Here is a 27,710-nt window from a genome sequence, read left to right on the forward strand (position 1 = left end):
GGTCCCAGTACCCCGGGAATTCCCCGTAGGAGTTGGAGGCCCGCATAGGCGGGCCGACCGTCAGGGCGTCACGGTAGCATGCGTAAGCCATCCCGTGGCGTCCGCCGAAAGACGGAGAGGGTACCGCTGGTTTTTTAGTGGGTAAACCCGGCGTACTTGGGCGCATGACGTCCAGGGCTCCGGGGAGTCCCACACACCCCCCCACTTTCCATCACGTGGGGGAAGCGCGTAAAGCGTTTTTCCAGCGAGAAAAAAAAAAAAAAGAAAAAAAAGTGTGCCCAATAGACTTTTTCAACAATATTATATCAGGAAAACTAAGTTGCAATTGATATACTTGGGCATTGTAGTAATAGTGCAAAAAGCTTCAAAAATTAAAAATATGAAATATAACACCGCGCGACATTGTCATCTCTGGACAGGAGGCTTGTTTCGTTTTGGCCTAGAAGATCGGAATTGCAATTTAACGGTGAAAAGCTAAGAAATAAGCTTGCGTTCTTGCCATCATTCCACGGTCAAGATTTAATTAATATTTCCATACATTTCAGAACTTAATGTTAATAATCATCTTTAAACAAACCTATTCTGACTATGCACTTTGTAGATTATTTTTTTGCTGTTAGGTCGGTGTGAAAAATTATTTTACCCACATACGAAATTTATTTCTAAAGACATCAAAATAAGTACAAAAATAACAGTATTTAGCAAAAAAAGTTTCATGACTACAGAGTAAATTAAGTAAAAATAGAGGTGTTTTTATAGCATTTTTAAGTAGCATGAGAGTACACCAACTTGAAAAGGGCGTAACGCTTGAACCTGTTCTCTCTTAGATAGAGTTAACTCTTAGGGTACTCTTAGTGTTCTAATTTTAGAGTAATGTTAACTTAGCATACTTACACATAAACTACACCTTTCCCTGACTTATTTAGACATTGGATCAGTAGGGCTTTTCTCAAACAAGCAACTCAAACCTCACTGGAGAAAACGAGTGTGAAATGTTATATTTCACAAGTGAGATACGATGTGAATACTTGGAGAATCGAACTACAATAGCGCTATTCTGTAACAAGAAACTCGAATCTCACCATAGAAAACGAGTGTGATATATAACTATAAAAACAATTATGAGATACCCCTATCAAAATGACCAATCTCTGTGTTGAGTGCGTCTCACGAGTGAAATACGAAGTAATTACTTACAGAATCGCTGTGCAGGAGTTACTTCTTTCAACCTCAATAATACCATTTTAAATTCTAAAGAAATGAAATGCCTTTTCGTTTGTATAACTTTACTAATTATAAATACAAAATTGCACTCTACATTACCATAAAATACAATACATTTTCAAGTACCTTAATAATAAATATAATCAAAATTACGATATATATTAACATTATATGGTCAAAGTTATAAACATATCATTATCGAATCTGAAACAGCGATTACAGTGTACAATCATGTACAGTCAGAGTAAGAAAACCTTCGTCAATTAATTCCTTTATCAAGTTTCAAACTCTTAGTACCTTTTCAAATCAAATCAAATCATTGCGACGCAATATGTCATTGTCAATCGGTAAAGCAGATTACCGCTCATACTGTGCACACGAAAATAGATCTTAGGGTGACGAAACTTTTCTTACCCTGACTGTACATCGGTAAATGAATTTATAACGTTATTTGCAATAACAGACAAACAAACAACTGCTATATATTCAATTATATTAAAAATAACGATGACCATGAAGCCTTACCTATATCTCGTAGCAATTTATCGGCCACAGATCGTATTCGACCTCGTCAACCTCTTCTGAGCATGTTTCGAATTTCATTCTATTCTTTTCATGTTTATTATTTCATACAATACAGATAATACATAAAAAATAAAACTATTTATAAATAATAAAAAGAAAACAAATAAAAATAAATTGCAAATAGAACACACATTTTTGTTTTTAATATACTTACGACTTAAAACAAAATTAACCTTTACATACTGAAACGTCAGTCAAGATTGTATTAGTAAATTAGCGATCTTAATTCTCATTGGTCAGTGGCATGATGACGTAATAATTGACCAATGAGCGTTCAGATTAAAATCAAATTAATTAATTTTTTCTTTGATAGACGTTTCTGAAAGTAAAGGTAAAGTTCACTAATAATTACAAAGCTTAATAAGTAGATACAAGTAAAAACACAGCACGAAAACATCATTTGTATTTTTTATATACAACTTTCATTGGGAATTTAATGTATTACAATTAAATATTCATAGGGTGAGATTTTTTTTTACGCAAAGCCAAGAAATCTATCGATATACATATATGGCCTCGAAACTATCCCATCTGCTTTACTTTTATCATAATAATATTTTTATCTGTGTCATTTCATTTTTTTGTTTATTATTATAAAATAAATTGATATAAGTTATAAAATAAAAGTGATTACAAATATTTTCAATCGCACGACTGCGTCATAGATTAAAAAATAAATAGTGCATTATCTAAACAGCTTAAAAATCAAAATAATATTTTTGTTTACATCTTTGATGAAGGTTTTTTCTCTTTAATTTAACGGCTATTTCCAAAAAACTACGTGACTGGCGGATGTTATTTTAAATAACTTTATTATAAAATAATTGACTATAGAGCAAAATAATTATGCATGCCTTATAAGTTATAAAAAAATATACAGCCATGGTCTTTTAATTTACGGTATTTTGACAAACAAAAAATAAAACAATATAAATACTTCTAAACAAGACATATCAAATTCAATATTATGGCAGCAAAAATAATATTGTTGTACATTTTAGAAGAATCACAATCTTCTAGAATATTCTAGAGCCAACCAGTTTTTGGTTGCCGCTTGATTGTATTGACGTCATTAATCTTCTTTCCTGGAGGGAGAACGTCTGGGGATGGAGGGATGAGCAGTTCCGTGCTAGTCGAAGTAAGCAGACGTAAAGTATTAGGAGTTTTCTGTAAAACAAAATTAAAAACCTTATCATTATTTAAGTTTTAAGATTTTATTTAACAAGAAATAACTAATAAATAAATAAATCGTATCGAATTGTACACGTATTCATTTTATATTCAAATCACTGTTAATAAATACATATAATAAACACAACCTATATATAATACCATTTTTAAATATGTTCACAGACAAAATATCTTATAATAGATATAATTAACCCTGCTAGCCCAATGGGTTTAGAATTTCAAATTGCATTAATAAACATCCCGAATACTATTGCATCAGTTTTTCGAAGAGGTGAAGGGATCACTATCCGACCTCTGTACCAAAATGATCACTAAACCAGTTATAGTCTATATTGATCAACATCAACACCCGAGTTCATCCGTCCATCTTAGTTTTTAGGGAGTAAACGTTAATAACTTAGCTATTATTCTATTATCGAGAAAAATCATAATGAAAGTTAATCCTAATTCGATTCTCAAATTTAGTTTCTTGCTTATTTTTTTCTCTGAATTACACTTTTCGCATTAAACGGGTAAACACGGGGAGATATAATTATTGGAAAATCTCATTAAAGATTAAGAGAAGAAGAAGAAGAGCTGAAATGGCTCAGTGGTTAGAACGCGTGCATCTTGACCGATGATTGCGGGTTCAAACTCAGGCAAGCACCGATATATATATGTGCTTAATTTGTGTTTATAATTCATCTCGTGCTCGGCGGTGAAGGAAAACATCGTGAGGAAACCTGCATGTGTCATGTGTGTTTCATCGAAATTTTGCCACATGTGCATTCAACCTACCCGCATTGGAACAGCGGAAAACCCTCTCCTTAATGTAAAAGGAGGCCTTATCTCAGCAGTGGGAAATTAACAGGATGTTACTTTACTTTTTTTACTTTTACTCATTAAAGATTGATCATTTTCGAATCGGTGTCTCGAAAATCCATTTGAATCTCAATGCTTTTTTTAGAAACAATTTTTATGTGCGAAGTTAAAAAGGCTATAGATATAGGCTGTTGTCGTTCTTTATTAAATCAAATGATCTTTCATCATATTTCCAGCAAAGGTTTATGTGTAAGGGGTAATTTTTAATCCGGAATAACGGTTCTTAGTATTTACAAAGTGGCTTCTGATCTCGGGTATAAAAAGATTATTTACATTTGAGCTAACGCAAGGAGGTTTTTTACGACCTTAAGAAGCGGAATGGTTAATAAAAAATAAATAAAATGTTTAATTTCCTTATAAAATACTGACATTTCACTATTTTAGGATCTATTCGTCGCCGGAGTATTTTAATAATAGACGGCAAATTATAAAACATAAGTCCTGTCAAATAACCTACACAAATATTTTTAAACAGGTATTGGTATAATATTAATAGTAATTTTCTTTAATCGAAAATATAATGCTATATATTTGATAATAGACTAAATATTTAACGACATTGTAGCATTTATCCAAATAGAAATTAATTTGGTGATAGGGCTTTGCAAACCTCTCTGGGTAGGGTAACCCACTCATCAGATATTATCCCGCCATTTATTTTATCAATTAAATAATGTTTTATTTATTTTTTGTTTGAATGTACTTTTTTAAATCACTATATTAAAGTGACTAATAGTAAACCGAATAATACCAAAATTACTTAATAATTATCCGCGTTAGCTATGTAACGAAAAGTTCCGAACGTTTCTGTGATTAAATAGATTTATAATAAGGTGCACAAAATCTTCAGCTTTATGCATGACATAGATATACCATTTAGATTGTCTTACCTCCATCTTTGTCGGTCCTGGAGACGGTGATCTGGACCTTGGCTTTGTAACTGGATGCTTGCTTGAAGCACCCGGCCCTACTTCTGTTGTAGGCTGAGATATCAGAAATATAATTAAGATGCATAATATCTACCAAAAATATATAAAGACTTTTTTCAGAAATGGCGTTATTTCTTGTACATATTCATATTTTTGCTCTCTGAAATTGTACGGACAGCTTTGCATACGGCAAAAAAAAGATAATACTATATTAGAATATAAGAAATCTAGCAGTTGAAGTATTCTTATATAAGAATATACTATATACTATACTACTAATATATTATATACTTCAACTGCTAGAGGACAAAATCCAAATTACTAGTCGAGAGCTTAAATTTGCTATTATATTCATTACAGATTTTCGAAAAATAGTGTTGTTTTGTTAGTCGACGAAGCTGTTAATGGAATTTTGGGATAAAAAGGGAATACTATTATGGGAATATTCTATTATAAATAAAGATATAATCAAGATTTTGCTAGTACGGCTCTGTAGCTCATCAGATATTCAAACGCAAAACAGTAGTACCCAGTATTTTTGTGCCCCCTTTAGAATAGTGAGTGAGGCAGTGTAACTAAAGACACATGTGCATAACATTTTATTTCTTACAGCATCATTATCTATGGGCGGTGATGACCACTTACCATCAGGGTGACGCATATGCTCATCCACATTGACATAAAAAAAAATCAAGTCTGTTAGTAGCATTCAACATAGCTCTTCTATAAGCAAATCGCATGAAACACGTAGTTAATTTCTCGATTGAAATAAGCTATATAAGTATACATGACTGTCTAATATTAGGTTTTATATTACAAATGTTTTTACTGTCGTGTAGTATAACTAACCTTAGACTTGGTATACGGCGGTGGAGGCGGTAAAGCGTCTTTAGTGGGCTTGATGTCGAGAGCTACCGGTCGAGCGACTGCTATGACATCAGATGTTCTGTCATTGTTGCATCTCGCATCTCTTATCTGTCAAATAAGTATCATCATCTCAACAGAGACCTGGATCTGAGAGGGGTAAAATAGGATAGATAACTCGTTTGAGAAATTAAAAGCTTCAGATTTGGAAAGTTTTAACAAAGATCATGTCTGATACATGGTCTGATAGTTCATACTATTATGTAGCGTGAACGCTCTGAAAACAGTCGATCTGAACGGCCGCACTCGATTTTCTATCCATATGTATATCCATATGTATATTAATATATCATTTTCATATACAGCGAAGTCCATACATTTGTAAAATGGAATAGCATTCCGATTATAATAAAAAAATTAATAAAAACAGTCGAATTACTGATTCCGGTCTTCGCAAGACAAGAAGACAATCAATAAACAAGTAATGTTTTATATTTGTTGAATATTTCTGACACTATGCCTGATTGACATGCCTGATTGACGTAGTGTCAGGCGGTGCAAAAATGTTTTTCGTGTTGTGGACTGTAAGCGAGGATTTCAATTAGAACAATTTATGTATTTCAATTATGATCGCAAGCCAAAATTTCTGGACTTTGTCAATAACTAATTTTTTGTTTCTTTGTTTGGCTGACAATATAAGGCTCATTTTTAAATTCAATCAGTTTTACTTGTAGCCATCAAAATAATGGTCATCTCACATTGTCTGTTGGTTGCTGAGGCGGCGCGGGGGACTTCTTCTTTACAACCCGTGGTGGTGACCCGCTACGAGAAACACGCTGAGCTTTCAGAGGACTTGGCTCTAAAGTTTTAATAAAAATAATTAATTATCAGTTTTATAATTGGCAAATTAGCAAGTGGGAAAATAGGATTATTTCTTCGATTATACCTGGTTGACATCTGTCACTTCCACTGGGGCTGACAGGCCTTGGCACTGGACTCAGGCTTCGGTCTTGAGACACACTTGTAGCTGACATCTGAATAATAATAAAAACATTTTTCATAAGTTCATATTCTAAGTGTTATCGAATTGGCAACAACTCATACTTTACGGTACCTTGGAAGGAGTTGGGCTGGATCCTCTAGGAATGGGAGAGAGAGACCTGCTTTGAATGCCATTCGGAGTCAGAAGTCTTACTTTAGGTAGCACACCACTTGGACCTAAAATTAAAAATATATACATGTATATTTATAGAATAAAGTTCTTAATGCAAATAAAAATCAAGATATTAATGATGGTACAAGACGGACCACCGAACATTATGATTTAATTGTAAAGGCTTGCTAATGTGGAACATTTAAGTCGTATCCCGAATATATGTAAGAATAAATAAATATTTAAAGCATTCCTAATACCACTGTTAAGATTAATTACCCGGTTCTCCTCTCCACGGAGATCTGGGTATACTTGCACCGGAATAATTCTGTTCCTTAATTTCTGTGGAGATGTCCTTGATCAGCTCTAAGATGGTGTGACCAGGAGTCACTGGCATTTCTACTGGAGACGCTGCCCTTGAACCTGAACATAGATCAAGAAAGACCGTGAATGTCAACAATATACATATGAACAGAAAATGTGACCAAAAATTTCAAGTAGTGTATTGATTGAAATACATCCACGTGTCATCAAAACCTAAGCAACAATTTCTTTATCTTTTAGTTATTCTAATATAATAATTTCTCATTATAGATTTCCTTCAAATGTTTAAAGAACGAGGTTTGAAGTAACCATACCGGGCATGGGTGAATGCATGACCAACTTCCTAGCTTCTTCGATCGCGCGCTGCAAGTTTTGCTGTTTCTTGACCGATTGTCGAGTACGGCAGCGACCAATTTGAGACCTTTTGAAAACACAATACAAATGATACGACATATAAATGTTTATTTTACCAGTCAAAGTATATTATTTTATAAGATTCCATAACCACTGGGCCATCTCAGTTCAATTTTCTTAAGATTTCGGGTTCAAAGCCAGGCAAGCACCACTATATATATATACATATGTGCTTAATTTGTTTTTATAATTCATCTTATGCTCGGCAGTGACGGAAAACATCGTGAGGATACCTGCACATTTCATCGAAATTCTGCCACGTGTGCATTCCACCAACCCGCATTGGAAAAGCGTGGCGGAATATGTTCCATAACCTCTCTTTAGTGGGAGAGGAGGCCTTAGCCCAGCAGTGAGAAATTTATAGGCTGTTACTGTATTCCATGTATTATCTAAAAGTATTTAGAATAGGAAATTATATTCTAATATATTTTTGTAACAAAATGCTTACGATATCCCAGTCGCGGCCAGTGTCTGATCCCACTTGGAGCCAGAAGCAGCAGCTGCAGCCATCTTGGCGATCCTCCTGAACCTGGCGAGGCTGTCCTCGTGCACAGGCTTCCCATCATCCTCCACTGACACCGGAGTCACTTGGAAGTCTTTCATTAATCGACGTTCCCAGACTTTCATGCGTTTTGCAAGAACGGCTGCATAAAAAACAAGAAAATATTTTATCACTTATACATATTTGATGAAACTTAAATTATTAATGAAACTACTAGTGATTATAAATATATATAATAATTATTAGGAAGAACGATGTTACTATGAACTGATTGGAAATTCTTAAAATCATCTATAAGTACTGCTACTTACTCAAATAGTGTTACTTATGCACCGTAATAGAACGAGGACCGTCGCTTAACAGTAGGGCCCTATTCAGCTAAAGAATGGTTTATTATATATTGGCTTTGGAACTTTTGCCCAAACACTGCTCACCTCAATTCATACGGATTATTTCTTACACTATATTAGATAGTTTAAGAAAATTCATTAAATTGTGCCTACGTATTATCTTTTATTAATGTAAGCAAAAATCACTGTCCATAATGGCACCTAGAAACAAGTCGATATTCGACATTCTACGTTGTCAATTATTACATTATTATATGTTCTGTCGAGGAGTCGCCATTCTAACATCGCACTGTAATATCGTCATAACAATTAAATATTGTAAATTATGTTACAATACATATATTTATACTCAATTGCCTTTCATTACATCATCCACAAGACATTTAAGGCAAAAAATATTAACGAGATTTCCCTTATCTTATTTTATATTATTTAGTTAAAATAGAAGTGTTCTATTCATACGCAATCTATTAATGTCAAGCAAGCCCGTCAAGCAAGCACGTCTTTTGATTAGCAAATTGTGACAATTCAATCAATTTTAAAACTAAATACTCACTCTTCTCTTTCCTGTCAGTGAACGAAACATCCATTCCATTCTTCTCGAACACTTCTAGAAGTTCATATCTCAAAGCGGATACGTCTCCTTTCAGCTCATTGATGTCATCTTCTGTTACTGGATCGTCGTCCATTCGCCTATGCATGGCTGAGACATAACGCCACACGAGAGCACGCATTACTGCAGTGTATCGCACATCATCTTTTTCTTTCTGTTCCTATTTAATAAGTAGTAAAACTTCATCAAATATTACGCGAAACACTCTAAATAAATCTACTAAAGAGTTGTTGGATTTATCTATCAGCAAAGCTTGGAGTAAGGAAGTTAACAATATAATCTTGTGCCCCTGAAATCAAGTGAAGACTGGTTGCCATAAGATAAGCCAATAATATCGAATTTTAATCAATATTCATATGTTTTATCTTCAAATTCCATAATTTTTTTCTAAATAATTGGAATTTTTCTACCGCCTTTTTAAGAATAAATATAGTTGCACTCATTTTTAAAATTGTTAAAACTCTTTCCATTATACTGTTTTTTGATTATTATAAATTTAAAGTCATAATTAGATTTTATATACAAGCATAATTTATTATTCAAATTGAATCGCTTAATATTTCAAAGGCTTTTAATAAAATCTGTCCACATGCTGAGATGTAAATGAATTAAGCAATATCACGCGGTTACATTATCATTTTAATAAACCTATAAAAAGTTAAGAATTGTAAAAGATTTTCTACTTTAGAAAAATAATAGGTATTTCCACATAATTATAATAATAAACCATATAGTACAGTACAGTACATTCCAGAAACCGTGTAAATTATATAAGTTACTGTGTTCTCGTTTAAATGGTTATAGTGTAACTATAGGTACAAGGGATATAATATCTTAGTTCCAAAGGTCGATGGCGCACACATGATTTAAAAAATGGTTAATTTTTAACTACGAGCAGTGATGCACACTCACTATCAAGTTGCGCATTTGCTCATTCGCTTTCCGAAATGTTTATAGTTTGCGCTTATCATGTATACCTATTAATTTTCATTTATTATTTTTTTAATAACTCATTTACCTCCAATTTATTTGACTCGTCCTTTTTGTTCTTGCCAAACAGCTTCATAATAATTTTCGGTGTCGGGAAAATGTTAAATGGAGGTGGCAAAGTGGATCCCTCTTCAAAGTAGCTCATCCAGAGACGGGTTCGTGCGAATTTCCATTCAACATCCGAATGTTGCTACAAATAATTAAAGAATATGTTAATTTCAAACAGCATAAATGAAAAGTCAGTATTCAAGTCAATTTTTTTTCTCTCTCAATAGAACTCTGCTCATACTCTATTCTAACTTTAATAGGAAAAAGCCAAAACAACAAAAGTTTACAGCAAATTGACGCGATACCATTGGTCGAGAGCTTGATTAATCTATAATTTCACTATGAATTTGCGAAAAATGCCATTTTGAATGTCGATGAAACTTATATTGTTATTTTGGGAGTAAAATTAAAGAGGAAATAATTGGTTAAATGATTTAGTTTTATGTTATAAATAATGTACTATATTTACTTAAGCAAATCGCATGGAGTACGTTTATCTAAGGTTTGTTCATCTTTTTTCCTACTTCCGTTAGAATAGGCTATAGATGTTATTACATTTATAAAGTCTATGGATACGACCAAGTGACTGTCATATATCCTTAATTAAATTTAGATAATCATTACTTTGTTTTGATTGCAAAGTGATAAACACACTTACATCGATCATCGCATAGGAATTAGACATCATGGCGATGAGTAAGTTTAGTAAAACGATAACATTGATCACGGAGTACGATCCGAACATGAGGAGACCCCAGAAACGAGTGTAACTCTTGATGCCCGCCAACTCGAAGTTTTCAAGACCAACCATTCCGAAGGACGCCCAAAAGAGTGACTGAGATGCTTCGAAAACACTAGGAAAATAAAATGTAAATAATAAAAAAGACATTTCGACGTAATGTGTAAAAAAGTAAAAAAGGAAAACAAACTAGAAAAGATAAATCTTCACTTAAAAACGTACTAAGAACAATAAAACTGAATAGAGGAAGAGGAATAAAAAAAATTATAGGTTATAATCTTAAGTTTATTAATTTAATAAATACCTGCATGAAATTTTAAATGTTAGTGATCGACAAAAATATTGTCAATTTATAGAGTACTAAATACCAAATATAAAAACGAATGTATTTAAAAGTGGGAGCCTAAATGTTAGCTGAATATTATATAGCAAACAGTAACGGTACATTTTCTAAGCACACACAACTACAGTTCTACACAGACAATATCTACGAGGTAAGAGTTTAAGGTTTCAGTATGAGTGGTAGTCCATGGTAGCCCGCAACGTCATACAATCTACTTCATCTATTTTCAATGTATTCATTTTCACATTTATATCTTCTTCCAATTGAATTTGAGTCTGGAGTAAAAAACGTAAACCAGCATTCGCCTCATGCAACATCTGTTGCAGTTGCTCAGTGCTATGGCGTAGCATTTCACATTCGTAGTACAATGCCTGTCCGGGAGGATCCTTAACCAATTCCGCACCAATTCTTTGGGCTCGTCTTCCGAGCCTCGTATGTGCTAGTCCAACATTGCCTTCTTTAGCTGATAAAGCTTTTTGCAATTCCAATATATTATTTTGCATATCAGCAATCTTTTCCGTTGTTTCGCGATGCATATCTTCAAGTTTTGCTTTAGCTCGCTTCGTGTCTTCAATGCGCTCTTTAAACTCGTGATTGCATTTGTTATATGCACACCATAGATCATCTATAACTTGCTTTAGCAAAGTGTCGATAAATATACGTATAGGACGCGCACTGGTTACCTCTCTAGCGGCGGACTGAATATTTTTAGCAGAGTAAGCATTATATTCCTCGGCAGATATATTTGCTGGGTCAAGATTTGTATAACCTTCATAAACAGCTAAACACAAATCAGTCGGTTTAAGGGAAAGAGAACCTTTATCGATATCTATTGCTGCTTGCTTGTATTGAAGATCACGATCTAAAAGATATCGAGTAGAACGAAGACGTCGCATTTGTTCATTCAACTGTTCCAAAGCCCGTTTCAATAGACTCTGACCTCCTAGTATTGTTGTAATCTCTTGTTGCAACGCGTGTTCAACTTCATCGACGACCAAATCAATACCAATTCTTCCATCTCTTAGCATTAAACACTTTCGGCAAATATTTAAAGCATTTGTTTGTAAAGATGCAAGACAGTCTAGCACTCGAGTTTTATATACACCTAAAGACTCGAGTTCGAGGCAGATTTCTTTTCTTTGCAATTGTAGTTCTTGTTTGTTGAATTCAATATCACCAATTCTTTCTTCAATTCTTCTATCAGATGTAGCTTTCATGATGACAGCTCTCTCCGCTGTTTCTTCTCGAATTCTCTCACATTCTCCTAAAATACGATCTGCTAATTGCTGCTGATCCTCAGTGTTTCTACATCGTTGTTCATTGCTCATTTTCCATTCGTTAAGAGTAAACTTAGCAGCTCTTGGTGGCATACAGACAAGGGCTTGCTCTGCCAATCTTGTTGTTGCCACCGGCGCTCCTATTACATGACGCACACCAAATTGAGATTCACCCATTTTGATTAATATTTAACAAAACTTATATAATTTCACTAAAGAAATCAGATTAAAATCTGGTACAAAAATAAGACTTCGAAATTGACAAAATAGTATATCACCGTGGCAACGTATGTTCGATCAAACAAATTAGACATTATGGTTTCCCAGATTGTTTATGAATCCATATCCAAGCAAAATTATATAAATACACAAAAATAATGAGAAATAATAGAGGATAAATTAAATTTTATTATGAATAAAAATAAAGATTGTCAAACTTTGCTAATACTACTATTTATGTTTACTAATTAAATGTTATTCAAAAAGTATTCTTATGATCCGGTTTAAAGCAAAGTTTGAAGGGTGAGTGAGACAGTATGACCATAGGCACAAGGTACTTCCTTACATAGCAGTGTACTTCCATGGTTGATAGCTCACTGGTGATGTATGAATGGAATAACTTAAAATAATATTTGTCCATTTTGAAATGTCATTTTAGTATCAATCAATTTCATTACAATTTACAAACACTCGTTCAAGCAAGTCTGTATGAATGTTCAATTGATAATTAACTATGTCAACAGCTAACTTCAATTTCGTCATTGAACTCACTTCCCGAAGCTTCGCCACTTCATACACGAATCACCCGCATTATCCCAGTCAGGTAGGCCACCGGGTAAGACATAACACTTGCGCTTTTCCAAATCAGCAAAGTACCAAAGTAATTGGTTCAGACCTGATAATTGTATGACATGAAGAGATTTATACAAACTAAACTTACCTAAATAATGTTATTATTAAAATTGTTAACGATTTTGAATAAAATACTAAATTTAACATCCAAGACAGCACCTAATAAATCAAGTAGTATTCAATATATTACGAGTTAATAATAAAAATTGCATAAAAATATAATGAGTTCGTATTCTACTTCAAGTAAATATAACAGAAATATATTCCCGATAATCTTATTCGATCAAATAAATTATTCAAAATTAATATTTTATATTAAAAATGGCTTACCACAAGCAAATGCGAAGAGAACCAAACTGTATATAAAGAAGAATTTGACGATGTCTATAACCATGCGTCCTAAAGATATTTGCAGCGGTCCCAAGTGTGGGTTGATGGAGAACAGATGGACCAGCTTAAGGGCACTGAAACAAAACAAAATAATCGAATCAAAATATACTTTATTCGAGTCGGCTCCTACGAATAGTTTTAAATTACAAATTAAAAATATTAGGTATATTAAGTTTGTAGTAATAATCGAATAGAGAAAATCATTCGTCATTACCAAAAAAAGAATCGTATCGTATGAAACAACGCAGTTTATTTTTTATCATCTACTTATAAAATATTTTATGGAGTAAAAGGAATATTACTCAACAAAATATTTTTCATTTAACGGCTTAAATTTATTAATAGGCAACGCTAAAAATATTTGCAGAGTTTTATTATAGAAGTGAACATCTAGCCCAAAGGAGATTTGAAGGTCCAAAGAACTTGGTTGGAGATTTTCTTTACTACAGGAATGTATAGTACGACACAAATTAGATGTAGCATTGGCAAAATTCGTAAAACCGATCACATCCGAATTGAGTACGCTCATCCAAATTATCAATATTTATTTCTTATGTGAATATGATCTTTACACAAACGACATAACTCGTAATATCATATGACCTAATATACTCGTCAATTTGCCACGTCGATTAACATGCAATTGCTTTCTCTGACGTGAGAATCTATAGCGACGAATAGCGTCGAATGGCGCGATAGGGATCTATTTCTATTGGTCGTGTAAATCGGTAATCGATTTTTTTCATTTTATTGGATTTTCCGATGCTACATCTAATTTGTGTCGTACAATACATATGTATCTACGCATTATATTATTATATCTTTGATATACTAGTCGTTTAATAGGATCGAACCTAAAGATATTCGCCGCCGCAAACAGCCCCTCCGCGATCAGCTGCGGGTCGAAGGCATCCCAGTCCTCTCTCGGTATGTACTTTGTTTGAGGATCTCTTTGTATTTCGGCGCTTTGCTGTATGTATGCAGCGAAACGTAATACGGCGACAGCTACGTAAAGGGAATTCCGGGTGAAGTCGATAAAGTTCCACATGTTTCGGAGGTAGCAACGTATACCTTGGACATATATCTCGTGGGTCTCTTCCCAAATAAAACCTGATAAAAATAAAACACTGCTAAATTAAAAACGTCCTACTTTTGATACGCTTACTACCAAATATTATCATGCCCAAAAATTACAGTATCATCATTCATTAAAGAGACCGGCGGTACAAATGCCTCGGTGTTTTATTTTGTTTTACACGATAAATCCTTAATTAGAACACTGTTTAGCCAAGCTTACTAAATACTGACCCAAAACGTAAATGCAAATGAGAATCTCCAAATAAGTTGGTCCATTGCCCCTCTGCTTTAACAGTTCTTTCTCCAAGTTATTAACCATCCAATCCGGACCAAACATCTGTATTATCTTAACTTCTGCTCTTTGTGATACGAGAATCAAAATCACTATGAACAAAAATAATATTGATAAGACATCAAAACTTTTATTATATTTGCTTACAATAATTATGTAAGATAGTTTAATATGAAGCCGTATATTTTTTTGGGTTTAAGGATCCTTAGCATAGACATATTTTTCCAATTGCTTTAAAATATCTACAATCAACTTTAACAGAACTATGGATCCACATATATAAGGTACATACATTAATATTATTTAAATAGTAGCTACATCGAAACCAGCAAAAACTTTTTGTTCTTTCAATAAACTATCCATAGCAATTATGGGCATTGGTCTTTATATTACACGCTTCAATTTTTTGGAGAGTACGTAATGTCGTTTGTTTTGCACCTAAACTCTCTAAAGTCGGATTGCCATCCCATCGGATTACAAGAGGGACGTGTACACTTATATATATACAATTATCCACGGCTTCTTGCCCAATTTACTGGTCTGGAATCAAAAGTCGTCGCTGGAATCGTCCAGAAGAAATCAACTCCTAATGCATGATGGATCTAGTTAACATGTCAGCTTCATATTGCAACTTCTATCAAAATTGATTTAATGAAAACTTACACAAAAAGAATAAATAACTCGAGGCATGGATCAAGAATTTCATGAAAGGTTTTCGCATCAATTTTCCAGTAGAACAGTTCGGGGCAATCATGTACGTGCAACAATAGAAGGGAAATAATAATGCCACTCGTATTATGATCATAATCTTCTCTAGGGTACTCTTCCTGCGGAAACCTGGTACACCGTCGTACCAGATGGTGGCTAACAGCTGTTGAATGTTCGGATGAGCGACAAACTGTTGAATAGCATTTTATTGAATTAGTTTAATGTTTATCTATACGTGTAATAAAATGGGAGTGTCTGTTTGTAATATTATAATAGCCCTTTTTTACTAAATGGATTTATACACGGTACATATACCAAAAATATTTTTTACAATTTTTGACGGTCTGTCTGTGTGTGTGTCTGTCAGTCTGTCTGTCTGTTACGGCTGATCTCTGGAACGGCTGAACCGATTTTGACGGGACTTTCACTGGCAAATAAGTGATATAATAGGGAGTAACTTAAGCTATAATCATATATTTTTTTTTATATTCAGAGGCGTATAAGGTCGCGGGAACAGCTAGTAAACTATAAATAACAATGATATTAACATAACATTTAAATTTATTCACAAAAATGTCCATACCTTTTTCTGCTTAAAGTCAATAGCCAACTCCAATCTGGCTAATTTCATAGGTTCACCCTCCTCGAAAGGCGGCTCTTCTGGGTCATGGTTCAAGATTATGGCCAGTTCCTGCGAGCTGCGGGACTGGTCCAGTAGATCAACGGCAAACTTTTGCGCTTTGCGACGTAGTTCTAGATATTCGGCCTTACTTTCCTATATAAAGTCATTACATAAATTATTTTGTAATTATATCACATTGTTTATATTAATTTAATTTTCTAAGATCATGTGTTTAAAAAGAGCTGAGATGTTAGAACTCGTGCATCTTAACCGATGTATTCAAACCAAAGGCAAGCACTACTGACGTTTTGTGTGTGACAAAAATAATTATAATTCGTATCGAGCTTGTAGGTGAAGGAAAACATAGTGAGGAATCTTGAATGTATCTAATTTCAACGAAATTCTGCCGCATTAGAATCCACCAAACCGCTTTGGAGCAGTTTGGTAAAATATGCTCCTATCCTTCACCTCAAGAGGAGGCCTTTGGCCAGCATTGGAAAATTTTACAGGCTATTATTACTATGTGTTTAAAATTAAAATGGGTCTTCAATTACCTGTTCAGTAAATGCCAAATTTCTTAACTCCCAAGACAGTTGGAAAGCGGTTAGTATGGGGTCTGTAGCAGACAGTGCAATAAGAGATGGCGATGCCAGCGCTCTGTACGCGTTCAGGCGAGCCATAGAGTGACGCAGAGAATCCTCATTTGTTTCTCGAATACACTCGTCACAGCCACATCTGCAAACATTCTTTTCCATTACTTCCATTCCAGCGGGACTGAACATCTATATATTTGATAGTTAACTAGTAGATTCGCAGTCCACCCTAATTATAATACAGAATAGAATTATAGGGTTTATTTTTAATTAATGACTTATAAACAAATACACGAAATCTATCATTTTAAAACTAGAGTTCAATCCAACTAACACAGCACTATCTCTAATAACGTAACTGTTTAATTATTTAAATATTATTAAATTAAATAAAATAACTGAGCAATAATTTTCTTATATTTTTTTAAATAACTATATATAATAATCAATTGTAATTCTAGAACCATTTCTTATTTTAATTATGTGTATCTAATTACCTGAAGCCATATAAAAAATAATAAAAATGATTAACCTCAAATTAAATTAAAAAAAACGGTTTCAAATTATCCCTATGTCTTACATGGACGAAAACTGTTTATTCCATTGTGTGTTTATGTCAATTAAATATCAGTCAGTCCAAAATTTGGAAATAGAATCACACGTGCTTTAGAGCACGAAAAGGCGTTGGTCACACAGCTTGCAGCAGTTGGTAGCTTCACTTGATTGTTAAATGACGATTCAAAAGTGCTTGTAAAAGCCCACTTAATTAAATAAACTATTTCGATTTTGATTGATCTACGCTCTCAGTATCAGATTTGCGATCCCATCGAATATTGAAAACGAGGACAAAGAAAGAAACCATATCACCTACATATATTTGCACTAAAGTATGTTCTACCATAGTCTATTCTCTCTTAACAAGGCACGCCGTCTCTATCTTAATCTCTGTCTTTAATTAGACATTTAAGCAATAATTACCTTATGTCATGAGGATCAGGCAACGTAGCGCCTCGATCGAGTAGAATCTTAATGATTTCATAATTGTTCTTATGAGCCGCCAACATCAGAGGCGTAATATCCGGCGTAAACGTGGCTGTGTTCGAATCTACTTTTTGCCAACTCTAATTAGAAAAACGTAATAATTACAAATCTAAATAAAAAAATTCCACGTTGATTCATAGCTACATCCTTGACACTGATATTTATGTTTAAATATTTAATTTATATATTTGATGAAAGTTTTTACAATTGCTTATTTAAATTTCAAGACGTAATAAAGAAATATAGTTCCTATTATACATGTATTGGTATCGTGCTAATCAATATAAAAATGTCTTATAATATCTTACATAAGGCTCGGGATGTTTATGTATCAACTCCTCATGTTCAAGCAACAGTTCCACAGCCTCAACAAATTCAGCATTGATGGCCTGTAATAGAGCATCCCTCGTTGCCACGCCCATAACTATCAACAGTTCCACCATCTCCAAATTCTCGCCATCGATGGCCAGGGTCAAAGCGCCACGGCCCAGAGCATCCACGCAGTTAATATCTATGTGCTTCTTGCGATGCGCTTTTTGAATCATTCTAAAAATAAAAAAATCAACTCAGACGCTTTATAAATATGAGACAACATCACATACATTACTTTGATCCCAATGTAAGTAGCTAAAGCACTTGTGTTATGGAGTAAGTAAGTAACGACGGTACCACAAACACTCAGACCCAAGACAACATAGAAAACTAATGATAATCTACATTGACTTGGCCGGGAATCAAACCCGGGCCTCGGAGTGGCGTACCCATGAAAACCGGTGTACACACCACTCGACCATGGAGGTCGTTATTTATATTACACTATTATGGTAATATACATATATACATATACAATTTCAAAAGTAATGTATATTACTATAGTTGTAATTCAATGGGTTTGATCTCGAAATAATGACGAGACCACAGTTAATAAATGCATTGCATGCTCGTACCGTACTATTTCCTTAATTATTTTTTATAACATTGGTAGGCTTATGAACTAATATACAGTCTGATGCTAAGTGGCCACCGCTGTCAATAGACATGAACGTTGACTTTTTGATATTTTTTTGATGATTTTATCTTATATACAAAGTTTGTTTTTTGTGGTATAATCCGCGGCAGTACATATCGACATTGACCCAAAGAAGATAAATAAAAACAATGAAAAAATGATGACTTTTCAATCCGGATAAGTATAACTGCTTGGCGATATAATACGTGATGGTAAATGATATACTATAATATATATACTATACTATATTATATGATATACTACAGTAACGGTCGTTGAATATTGCGCCGTGGTCTTCTCTCCTTATAATAAGACTGAGAATAGTTAGATATCACATCAGTTAGATCACAAATGAAGTATAAACAAATTAAGGTCATACAACTCAATGGAACTCGATCGAATTAAAATGTGCATTTTTATGAATTATATGTAGCATAAGATTCAACAATTTTTACAATAATATTTTAGAAAAATTTATACCATGGCATCATTAACATTTACGCACGTAGCGTAACATAACTATATAATTCCTAAAAAATGTTGATAATACAAAAATAATCCTAAAACAACAGCCTCCACCTGAATAATCAAATAATTAACAATTGTTTTCGATACGAGCTCTCGATACAATCGGATTAGTGAATTTGTTACAATTACATTTGCAAGCATTATCTCTCGCTGCGAATGCAATTTGCATCTAATCAACATTTGGTATTCAATCGGGACATTAAAAATTAAACCTTGAAAATGCTTAATTTATCTGTAAATGTACATTCAATTCAATAAATAGGTCGAAAATTGAATGAAAATAATCCTTTTTATTTTACGTATGTAAACATAAGACCTTCTGGGTACGTCCCACAGTCAAGTATATTCTTTTAAAGAATACTAGCAGTACTTTATTAAGAAATGACTAATATTTCCATTTACCCTTTTAAGCTTATCGCTTATGTAAGGAGTGAGTATGACAATGGCCCAAGTTGCTTGTTAGTTCTCGAAGTAAATGGCACATTGACAATGTGAAGTCCTAGTTTATTTTGCTTACTTTGCATGACCCGTTTGATAATCTGCCTAATTTTAAGTAAGTTAAATGAAATCGAAACGAAACGTTTTTTGGCAGAAGATCTGAGCGATTTAACGGAGAAATTATGCTAGTATTCTTGCCACCATTCCTCGCCGTCAAGGTTTATGAAGTAACTAGTTTTAGTTCATATTTGTCTATATTTAAGCATTTAATATTATCAATTACTATATTAATAAAATGGATACTACATATAGGCAAAATGTTAGTATTTTTTGTATTTAATTATCCATTTATTTCTTATTTATTAGACCGGATTTGAGGCGGCGACAGACTATACTATCAGGCTCATACTTTAGCCATTAGTTTGTCTAAGAAAGATAAGAAAATAAAGGACGATAAAAAAGAAGAGTTAGAAAACGATTTTTAAATTGGATCAAGCTGAGGCCCAAATATGTCAATCCCAATTTCATCTGGATAAGGAACGAAGGTTTATTTTCTTTTTGGCCTAAATGTTCAAGGTTAAATATCAGTCCAAGGTCGTTATAGTCCAAGGTCATAAAGTCTGAGACCCGGTACTGACAACTTGGACTACTGTCGTCCTACTTGTAAAACTTGACTCTTATTTTTTTTTGTGGTATAGGTTGGCGGACGAGCATATGGGCCATCTGTTGGTGAGTGGTCACCATCACCCATAGACAATGACGCTGTAAGAAATATTAACTATTCCTTATATCGTCAATATGCCACCAACCTTGGGAACTAAGATGTTATGTCTTTTGTGTCCGTAGTTACACTGGCTCACTCACCCTTCAAACCGGAACACAACAATACTGAGTACTGTTATTTGGCGGTAGAATAACTGACGAGTGGGTGGTACCTACCCAGACGGGCTTGCACAAAGCCCTCCCACCAAGAATCTTATTTAAAAATATATATAAATATTAGTAATAACTCACTTAAAAATATATTGGATTTATAAAATAACATACACGACCACTCTTGTACTACTCCTATCGTATATATAGTTTTATTCGAACTAGTATTGTATTTTTATTTTAAATAATATCACGCAGCAGTGATTCTGAATATGCTGTGGGCGTGACATAGATTCTAAAACTAGTTAGTTAAAGGCAATGATGCGATGCATCAATTAATCTCATAAGGCTACGCGATCCAGCTAATCCAATTTTTTACGTCAGTGTTATATAAATTTTAATACGAAAAAATATTGAGGGTATTTCACATATATAGTCACATAATAGTCACAATAATCAATTATTTTACAGTGAAACTTGGTAAGAATAAGTAAAATATATAACTGATACTCATGCTGTGGTCCCATCACTTGGGCATTGAATTACCTCTGTTAGTACGAAGTAAACTTCTATTACTGGAATTAGCTATTTTGTTTATCATCACAGTTACCTCTATAAATGACAGCAAGTGATTTTTATGTACATAAACCTCTGTAACTGAGATAACACGTTTTATTTGTTTGCAAACTTATTCGTTGTCTATGTTTTCATAACATGTTATTTTTTTAATGATCGCATCCCTATAACTGAGACAGATCTTTATTTATATCTGGGTACCTGAGACAAACCGGAAGACAACAGTACTGAATAGTAAAATATCTAATGTGTGATTTGTTGCTATCCAATTTGCAAAGCCTTGCCATCAAGTATCATCCTATCCTTTAGAAGTTTAGTTCACCAAAACTTTTCCACTTTAATTACGGGGTATGTCAAATTAATAAATTGATATAAATATATATCTATCCTGGAAATCAATAAATACTAAATCATACCCTTCATATAAATTTGAAGGTGTCTATAACGATGAATATTTCTTTACAAATTCTCATTATACATTATTTCCATCAATCTTGTCTCAATCTAAATAGGTATTTTTGCCAAAGATTTTCATTTAATAATTCATTAATATTTCTTTATTGTTATCTAGTTTCAATATAACCAACGTACCTTCTAACATTCGCCAAGTCACCCCTTTCGACGGCTAGAAGATACTTCTTCTCCTCAAGCGTTAAGGCTTTGGGCAGCGTCGGTAACTGGACCGACTGCCGCCTTGTGGCACCAGGATCACCCTGATGCAGAAAATTGGTCAACCATTGGTAATAAAATTATCAAATAATCGTCCTTTGTTTCAAGAGATTAGATAAGCTATTGAAAAAATAAGTACAAGTAACTATATAACGATTCCATATGACAAAATCCTCTTACAAGTATTAATATGATATTTTTTTTTATAAAATGTTTGAGATGAGTATGTGGCAAACGTCTTTGTAATTCTGCCAACATATCGTTTTATAAAAAGTGACTTAACAAACACTTGTCAACTGTTTTACTTTGCAAATGTGAAAGATTTACATTTTTCTCATGTTCCTTTTTAAGTCATTTTATAACAATATTTTATAAAATGTATATTTGTCTGAATAATACTTTTTAATTACATACAAAACTTCCCAGAAAGCCTGTAAAATGACCATTTATCATTTGTTTTATCAAATTACATACAGGTAAAGGAGCTTAAAGATTAGTTAAATCATGTATATCAATTTATTTCGTGTGTTTCGGAAACAGCTCTAACTAATTCGACTCTAAGTGTCCATTGAGATAGCTAGACTGGCTTTACAAGTTTTATAAAAAAAAAAACTAATTTCATTATAGCTAGGTGAAACTCTGGCATCAAATTTTCCTTTCACAAATACTTTTGTATCTTTTTAACCGAGTCTAGTATATTGAACACCTCGAAATCGAAACCGCGTGGTGGTCCATTCAATATAAAGCAAAATCGCGATTCAATCAACTAACGAGATAGTGCACAATTGAAGCGAGCCATCACGTTTTAATATTTTACTTCGTTTGATATTTATTGGACACGTTAAATAAACACAAATGATCCAATTATTAATTAATTTAAAATTATGGCTGTATATTTCATTCCTTAAACAAAAATTTGTCAATAAATCATGAAAAAAAAACATGTACAACTATTTAAGTAATCTTTTATCTTAAAATCTTATGAACTTAACAGGATAAGCTGTTAAAATCAAATTACAATATAAAAAGTTGCGTATTTATAAGAACAGAGTATACTATTATTATCAACCTCTAAGTCACATGCATTTGAATGAATTTACATTTGAGGTTTTAAAACTAACAGACTTCATAGCACCAAGCAGCAACAGTCTGTAAATTTCTCACAGCTGGACTAAAGCCTACTCTCCCTTTGAGGAGAAAGTTTGGAACACATTACTCCACGCTGTTCCAATGCAGTTTGGTGAAATACACATGTGGCAAAATTTCTATGAAATTTGAGACATGCAGCTTTCCTCACGATGTTTTCCTTCACCGCTGAGCAAGAGATGAATTATAAACACAAATTATGCATATGAATATTCACTGGTACTGGGTTTGAACCCGCAATTATCGATTAAGATGTACGAGTTCTTACCACTGAGCCATCTCGGCATACTACATACATACGTATTTATTAAATTATGAAGCCATTGCGATTACAAACAACACGTGACGATTAATATTATTATGATGTACTTGTAATTTAGTTTGAAGGGCGAAATTGTTTAGTATTCTTTTATTTGAATATCATCGTAATTATTTTAATATACTGGACTATATTTCTATTTAAATAAATCATCGAAGTTTGAGTTATAATATCCAAAGCTTGAAATAATAATTAAATTAAGTGATTTCCACAATAGAATAAGTATAAATAATAACTAGTTCTGTTAAAACACATGTCTTATCTCCTATTCAGTACGTTAATTTTAGGAGAAACTCTAAGAAATACACTTTAGTACCTATATTCTGTGAAATTGACGGAAGTTTACAAACTAATTAAAGGTCAGTTTAATTTTATAATAATGAAATATATTAACAAATAATCCATAATCCAATATGAAATTATTTTTGGCAATTTCAACAACCTCAGTTTAATTCTATAACATTTAATTAGTCGATACTTAAAATGTACCTAATTAAAATATTCAATATAATTACACTGAACTGTATGCATATATTAAATTCTATTGCCAAAATTATGTACTCAAAATTAATTACTACCTTGATCAAAATAAATCTACTTAAATTGTTTAATACTAAAACGATGATTAAAACTTTTTTTAAAGAATAGGTTGGCGGACGAGCATATGGGCCAACTGATGGTAAGTGGTCACCATCACCCATAGACAATGACGCTGTAAGAAATATTAACTATTCCTTATATCGTCAATGCGCCACCAACCTTGTGAACTGAGATGCTATGTCCCTTGTGCCTGTAGTTACACTGGCTCACTCACCATTCAAACCGGAACACAACAATACTGTGTACTATTGTTTAGCGGTAATATCTGATGAGTGGGTGTTACCTACCCAGGTGGGCTTGCACAAAGCCATACCACCAAGTAGATTAAAACTCATTATTTTAAGCACATCGTACATCGTACACAATATTCCTTAAAAATAAATAAAACTTAAGAAATATTTAAACTTACGCATTCTAAATCCTTTCCTTCGCCCATTTTGATTATCAGCTTTTTAAAGATGTGATGAAGAGCTATCCGTCCCCGCAGGCTAAATCTGTATGAGAAAAATATTTATTTAATTTACTATAAAATACAAACAAACAAATCGACACCCTTACTTGAAAATAAACTAACATGATAGATAAACAAATCCCACTGTTATCAAAACAAAGGGTTTTTTTTTTGAAGTAATTATAAAAAAAGGTAAAAATAAAGAAAGCATATTGTGTACTTTATAAGTGTTTTAGTTGGTTAGGTAAGCCATCTTTATTCCATCATCCCAGGCTTAACGATCGTAGCGAGATCAAATACATATAGTTTATAGTCGGTAGTGGCAGAATATTTTGCGCTTAAAGCATTAATATCGGCTTAAAATTTAAAAAAATAACCGTCATTCAATATTTTAAATTATGAATATATTTAAAATAAAAATAAATGTATCCCAGTATTCCATTTTCGAATTTGTACGTAGTTCGAAGCCACATTGATACAATAACATTCCGTTAATCCCCTATCATAAGCATCGCCCACATGTTATAATTAGATTACAAGTATTCAGTCAAAATGCCTACACAAGCTATTGTAGAACTTCTAGCATTACTAATGTTGATGACCTAATTTAGGGTTAAGAAGTCATGGTAGTTATATCATAAGTACTTGTACCAAAACAAACTCCACCTTAATTTAATTCGAATAAATATTGTTGCATTTTGATGGCATATATAATATACTTTCAAATTGTATTTTATTATAATCCAGGTGAGTGTAGGTGACTGTGGATGTCGTTAAAACCGCCTAAGATATTTTTTATAAGTTTGTCTAATCATATCTATGTCATAAACGAACGCGACTAAAACGATGATAATATCCAGGACCCCAAACGGCTAATAAAAGCATTCCAAACGAAACTACCAAACTTGGTAGATCAATAATCAATCAATATAAAAAAGGGAATAACTAAGATTTTACGTCCATTAGGCTTGTAGTTACATTGACTCACTCACCTTGCCAACAAAAACACAAAAAAATACCTACATTATGTGTAGATGTTAGCTACCTAGTGAGCATTACATAAAGCCCAAAAACCAAAAGAATAGCTAAACTAATCTGAAAATAATCTAAATCTTTTAATCGCTGGATAATCCCAGTTCAATATAGCTCTTTTATATATGTATACTTAGTGCACGTTATGGCTATACCGATTATTGCGATGGGGATTTAAACTAACCATATTTATAACCCAACACTTGAGCTCCAATATTTAAAATATGAAATAATAGAATACATTATTAATGTTAAATGATTATAACTATTAAGTATTTGGACTTGTGTAACTAATCAAAGACAATAAGATTTTCCCATAGACATCCAATTACTTTTTACTATTCATATTCCTGACAACATAAAAACATTGCGATTAATATCGAATTGAAATAAAACTGTTCTACACATTTAATATATATTAGAGGTACATTCTTTTATAATTAATTATTTCCACTTTAAGAAAATTTCATCAAATGCATATTTTCAGTACGTAAAAATTTTAGTAAAAATGTAAAAGCAGAAGTGCAGGTTTTAGATGTTTACCAATTATTTTATTTATTACAAGAAAACCCATATATCCCATTTGATCTCAGTCATAAAATTATTACGATTAACATTCGTAATAATAAATAAAAAATAGATGAATACTGTATCAGAAAGTAATATTATGATGTTTTTGTTAGGAATATATCAAAACATTAAAAAGTAGTAAAATAGTCTATCTCTAAATCTCATAAGTATCTACTATATTTGACAGAAGGCTATGCTATATGTACTACTTAGTTCAAACTTAGTTTTAGTTTTGTGTTCCATAATCCGGGCTGTGAGCGAGTATTTTTCGACTCAAAATCCAAATAACTTTTATCGACCCTAGCGGAGCATCTGAATTCAAAAACTCGGGAACGGTAGTCGCACAGACCAAAGAAGTAGTCAATCTAATCGAATCTAATTTACATTATAAAACTAGAGATTTTAGCACTGCTGCATGCGCTAATCACAGAAATTTTTTTTTTATTTCTATTGTTGCCTGCATACTTGATTGTATGAATAAGCTTAACACTATATCCTTAAGAAGTTATATAAAACATCATAGACTCTACTCAGAGCGTTCTTGTGTACTATCAAATAGTACACTGCGATACTATCATATCAAGTACATTAAGATGATCCCAATACAAATACAAACATCATGTTTTTGTAACATGTAAATGAAGCGTACAAACGTTGAATCTTAAGACTAAATCATAAATAAATAAAAAATAAATCTATGGAGCTGAGTGGAACCATTGCTGATTGAAGAGATACATCTGGTTTTGCCACTACTTTATAATGTGTATCAAACAGATATGTAAGTACAATACAAATTAAAACATCCCGGTCTTGAGCTAAAATATAGACGTTAAATTTAAATAAACAATTTTGAAAATATTTTCATTAACATAATCAAAATTAACCATCACATTTATATTTTAAAATAATCAATAATGATTTCCGAAAACGTAGTACAAAATTGTAAAGTAAGTATCGTTAATACTTACAATGCGCTGCGGCTGACGAGACACACTCCAGCGCGCCACGACATACCCTCCACTTATATACAACCCCGAGTAATCCCATTAGGGGTCACATCGGATTGTAGTTCACTCTTTATTCACGTTCCTTGACGTATATTACAGCTTTGCAATAAACGTGATGCTGAGAAAATCACGTTTTATTTCAGGGGTGAAAAATTATTGTAATCAAAACAAAAACATTTATTTTTAATCTTCCATAAATTATATCATTTAAATTCTGTTAAGGATACTGCACCTGATAGTATTCCAAATTTGTTCGTGAAATATTGTGCTGCTTTTTTATCAGGACTATGAGTAGTCATCGATCGTTCAATAACAGTAAATTTGCTCAACCATAGAAACAGAATTGAATTTTTTTAGGCTTAGAATTTGACAATTTATAAAAAAATTGCTCAGTTGTTATCAATAGCTATAAACTATTATTCTGTCCTGTTTTTCTAAAATAATTGAGTCTTATTTATTCTCCTTTATATCAGATGCAGGAAATGTTGGAGACTCTATTTACACGAACTT

The 27,710-nt window shown here is 32.8% G+C and overlaps 1 protein-coding gene across 1 annotated transcript; it reads right to left on the reverse strand.

Moving 5' to 3' along the window:
- Positions 1-2,617: 2,617 nt before the first annotated feature.
- LOC124538056 (transient-receptor-potential-like protein) lies at positions 2,618-27,187 on the reverse strand. Its single transcript, XM_047115065.1, has 24 exons — positions 27,162-27,187; positions 24,550-24,634; positions 21,998-22,119; positions 18,291-18,528; positions 17,920-18,062; positions 16,903-17,083; positions 16,310-16,501; positions 15,682-15,916; positions 14,958-15,110; positions 14,504-14,759; positions 13,590-13,723; positions 13,179-13,302; positions 10,707-10,902; positions 10,029-10,190; positions 8,954-9,170; positions 7,994-8,189; positions 7,446-7,552; positions 7,087-7,230; positions 6,769-6,872; positions 6,601-6,688; positions 6,413-6,513; positions 5,640-5,765; positions 4,752-4,844; positions 2,618-2,976 (listed from the first exon to the last, which is right to left on the reverse strand). Exons 2-24 carry the CDS (start codon positions 24,574-24,576, stop codon positions 2,836-2,838), a joined length of 3,480 nt encoding a protein of 1,159 aa, XP_046971021.1. The 5' UTR covers positions 24,577-24,634; positions 27,162-27,187; the 3' UTR covers positions 2,618-2,835.
- Between the last annotated feature and the right edge of the window lie 523 nt (positions 27,188-27,710).

Source organism: Vanessa cardui, chromosome 19 (assembly GCF_905220365.1).
Source record: "Vanessa cardui chromosome 19, ilVanCard2.1, whole genome shotgun sequence".
Taxonomy (NCBI): domain Eukaryota; kingdom Metazoa; phylum Arthropoda; class Insecta; order Lepidoptera; family Nymphalidae; genus Vanessa; species Vanessa cardui.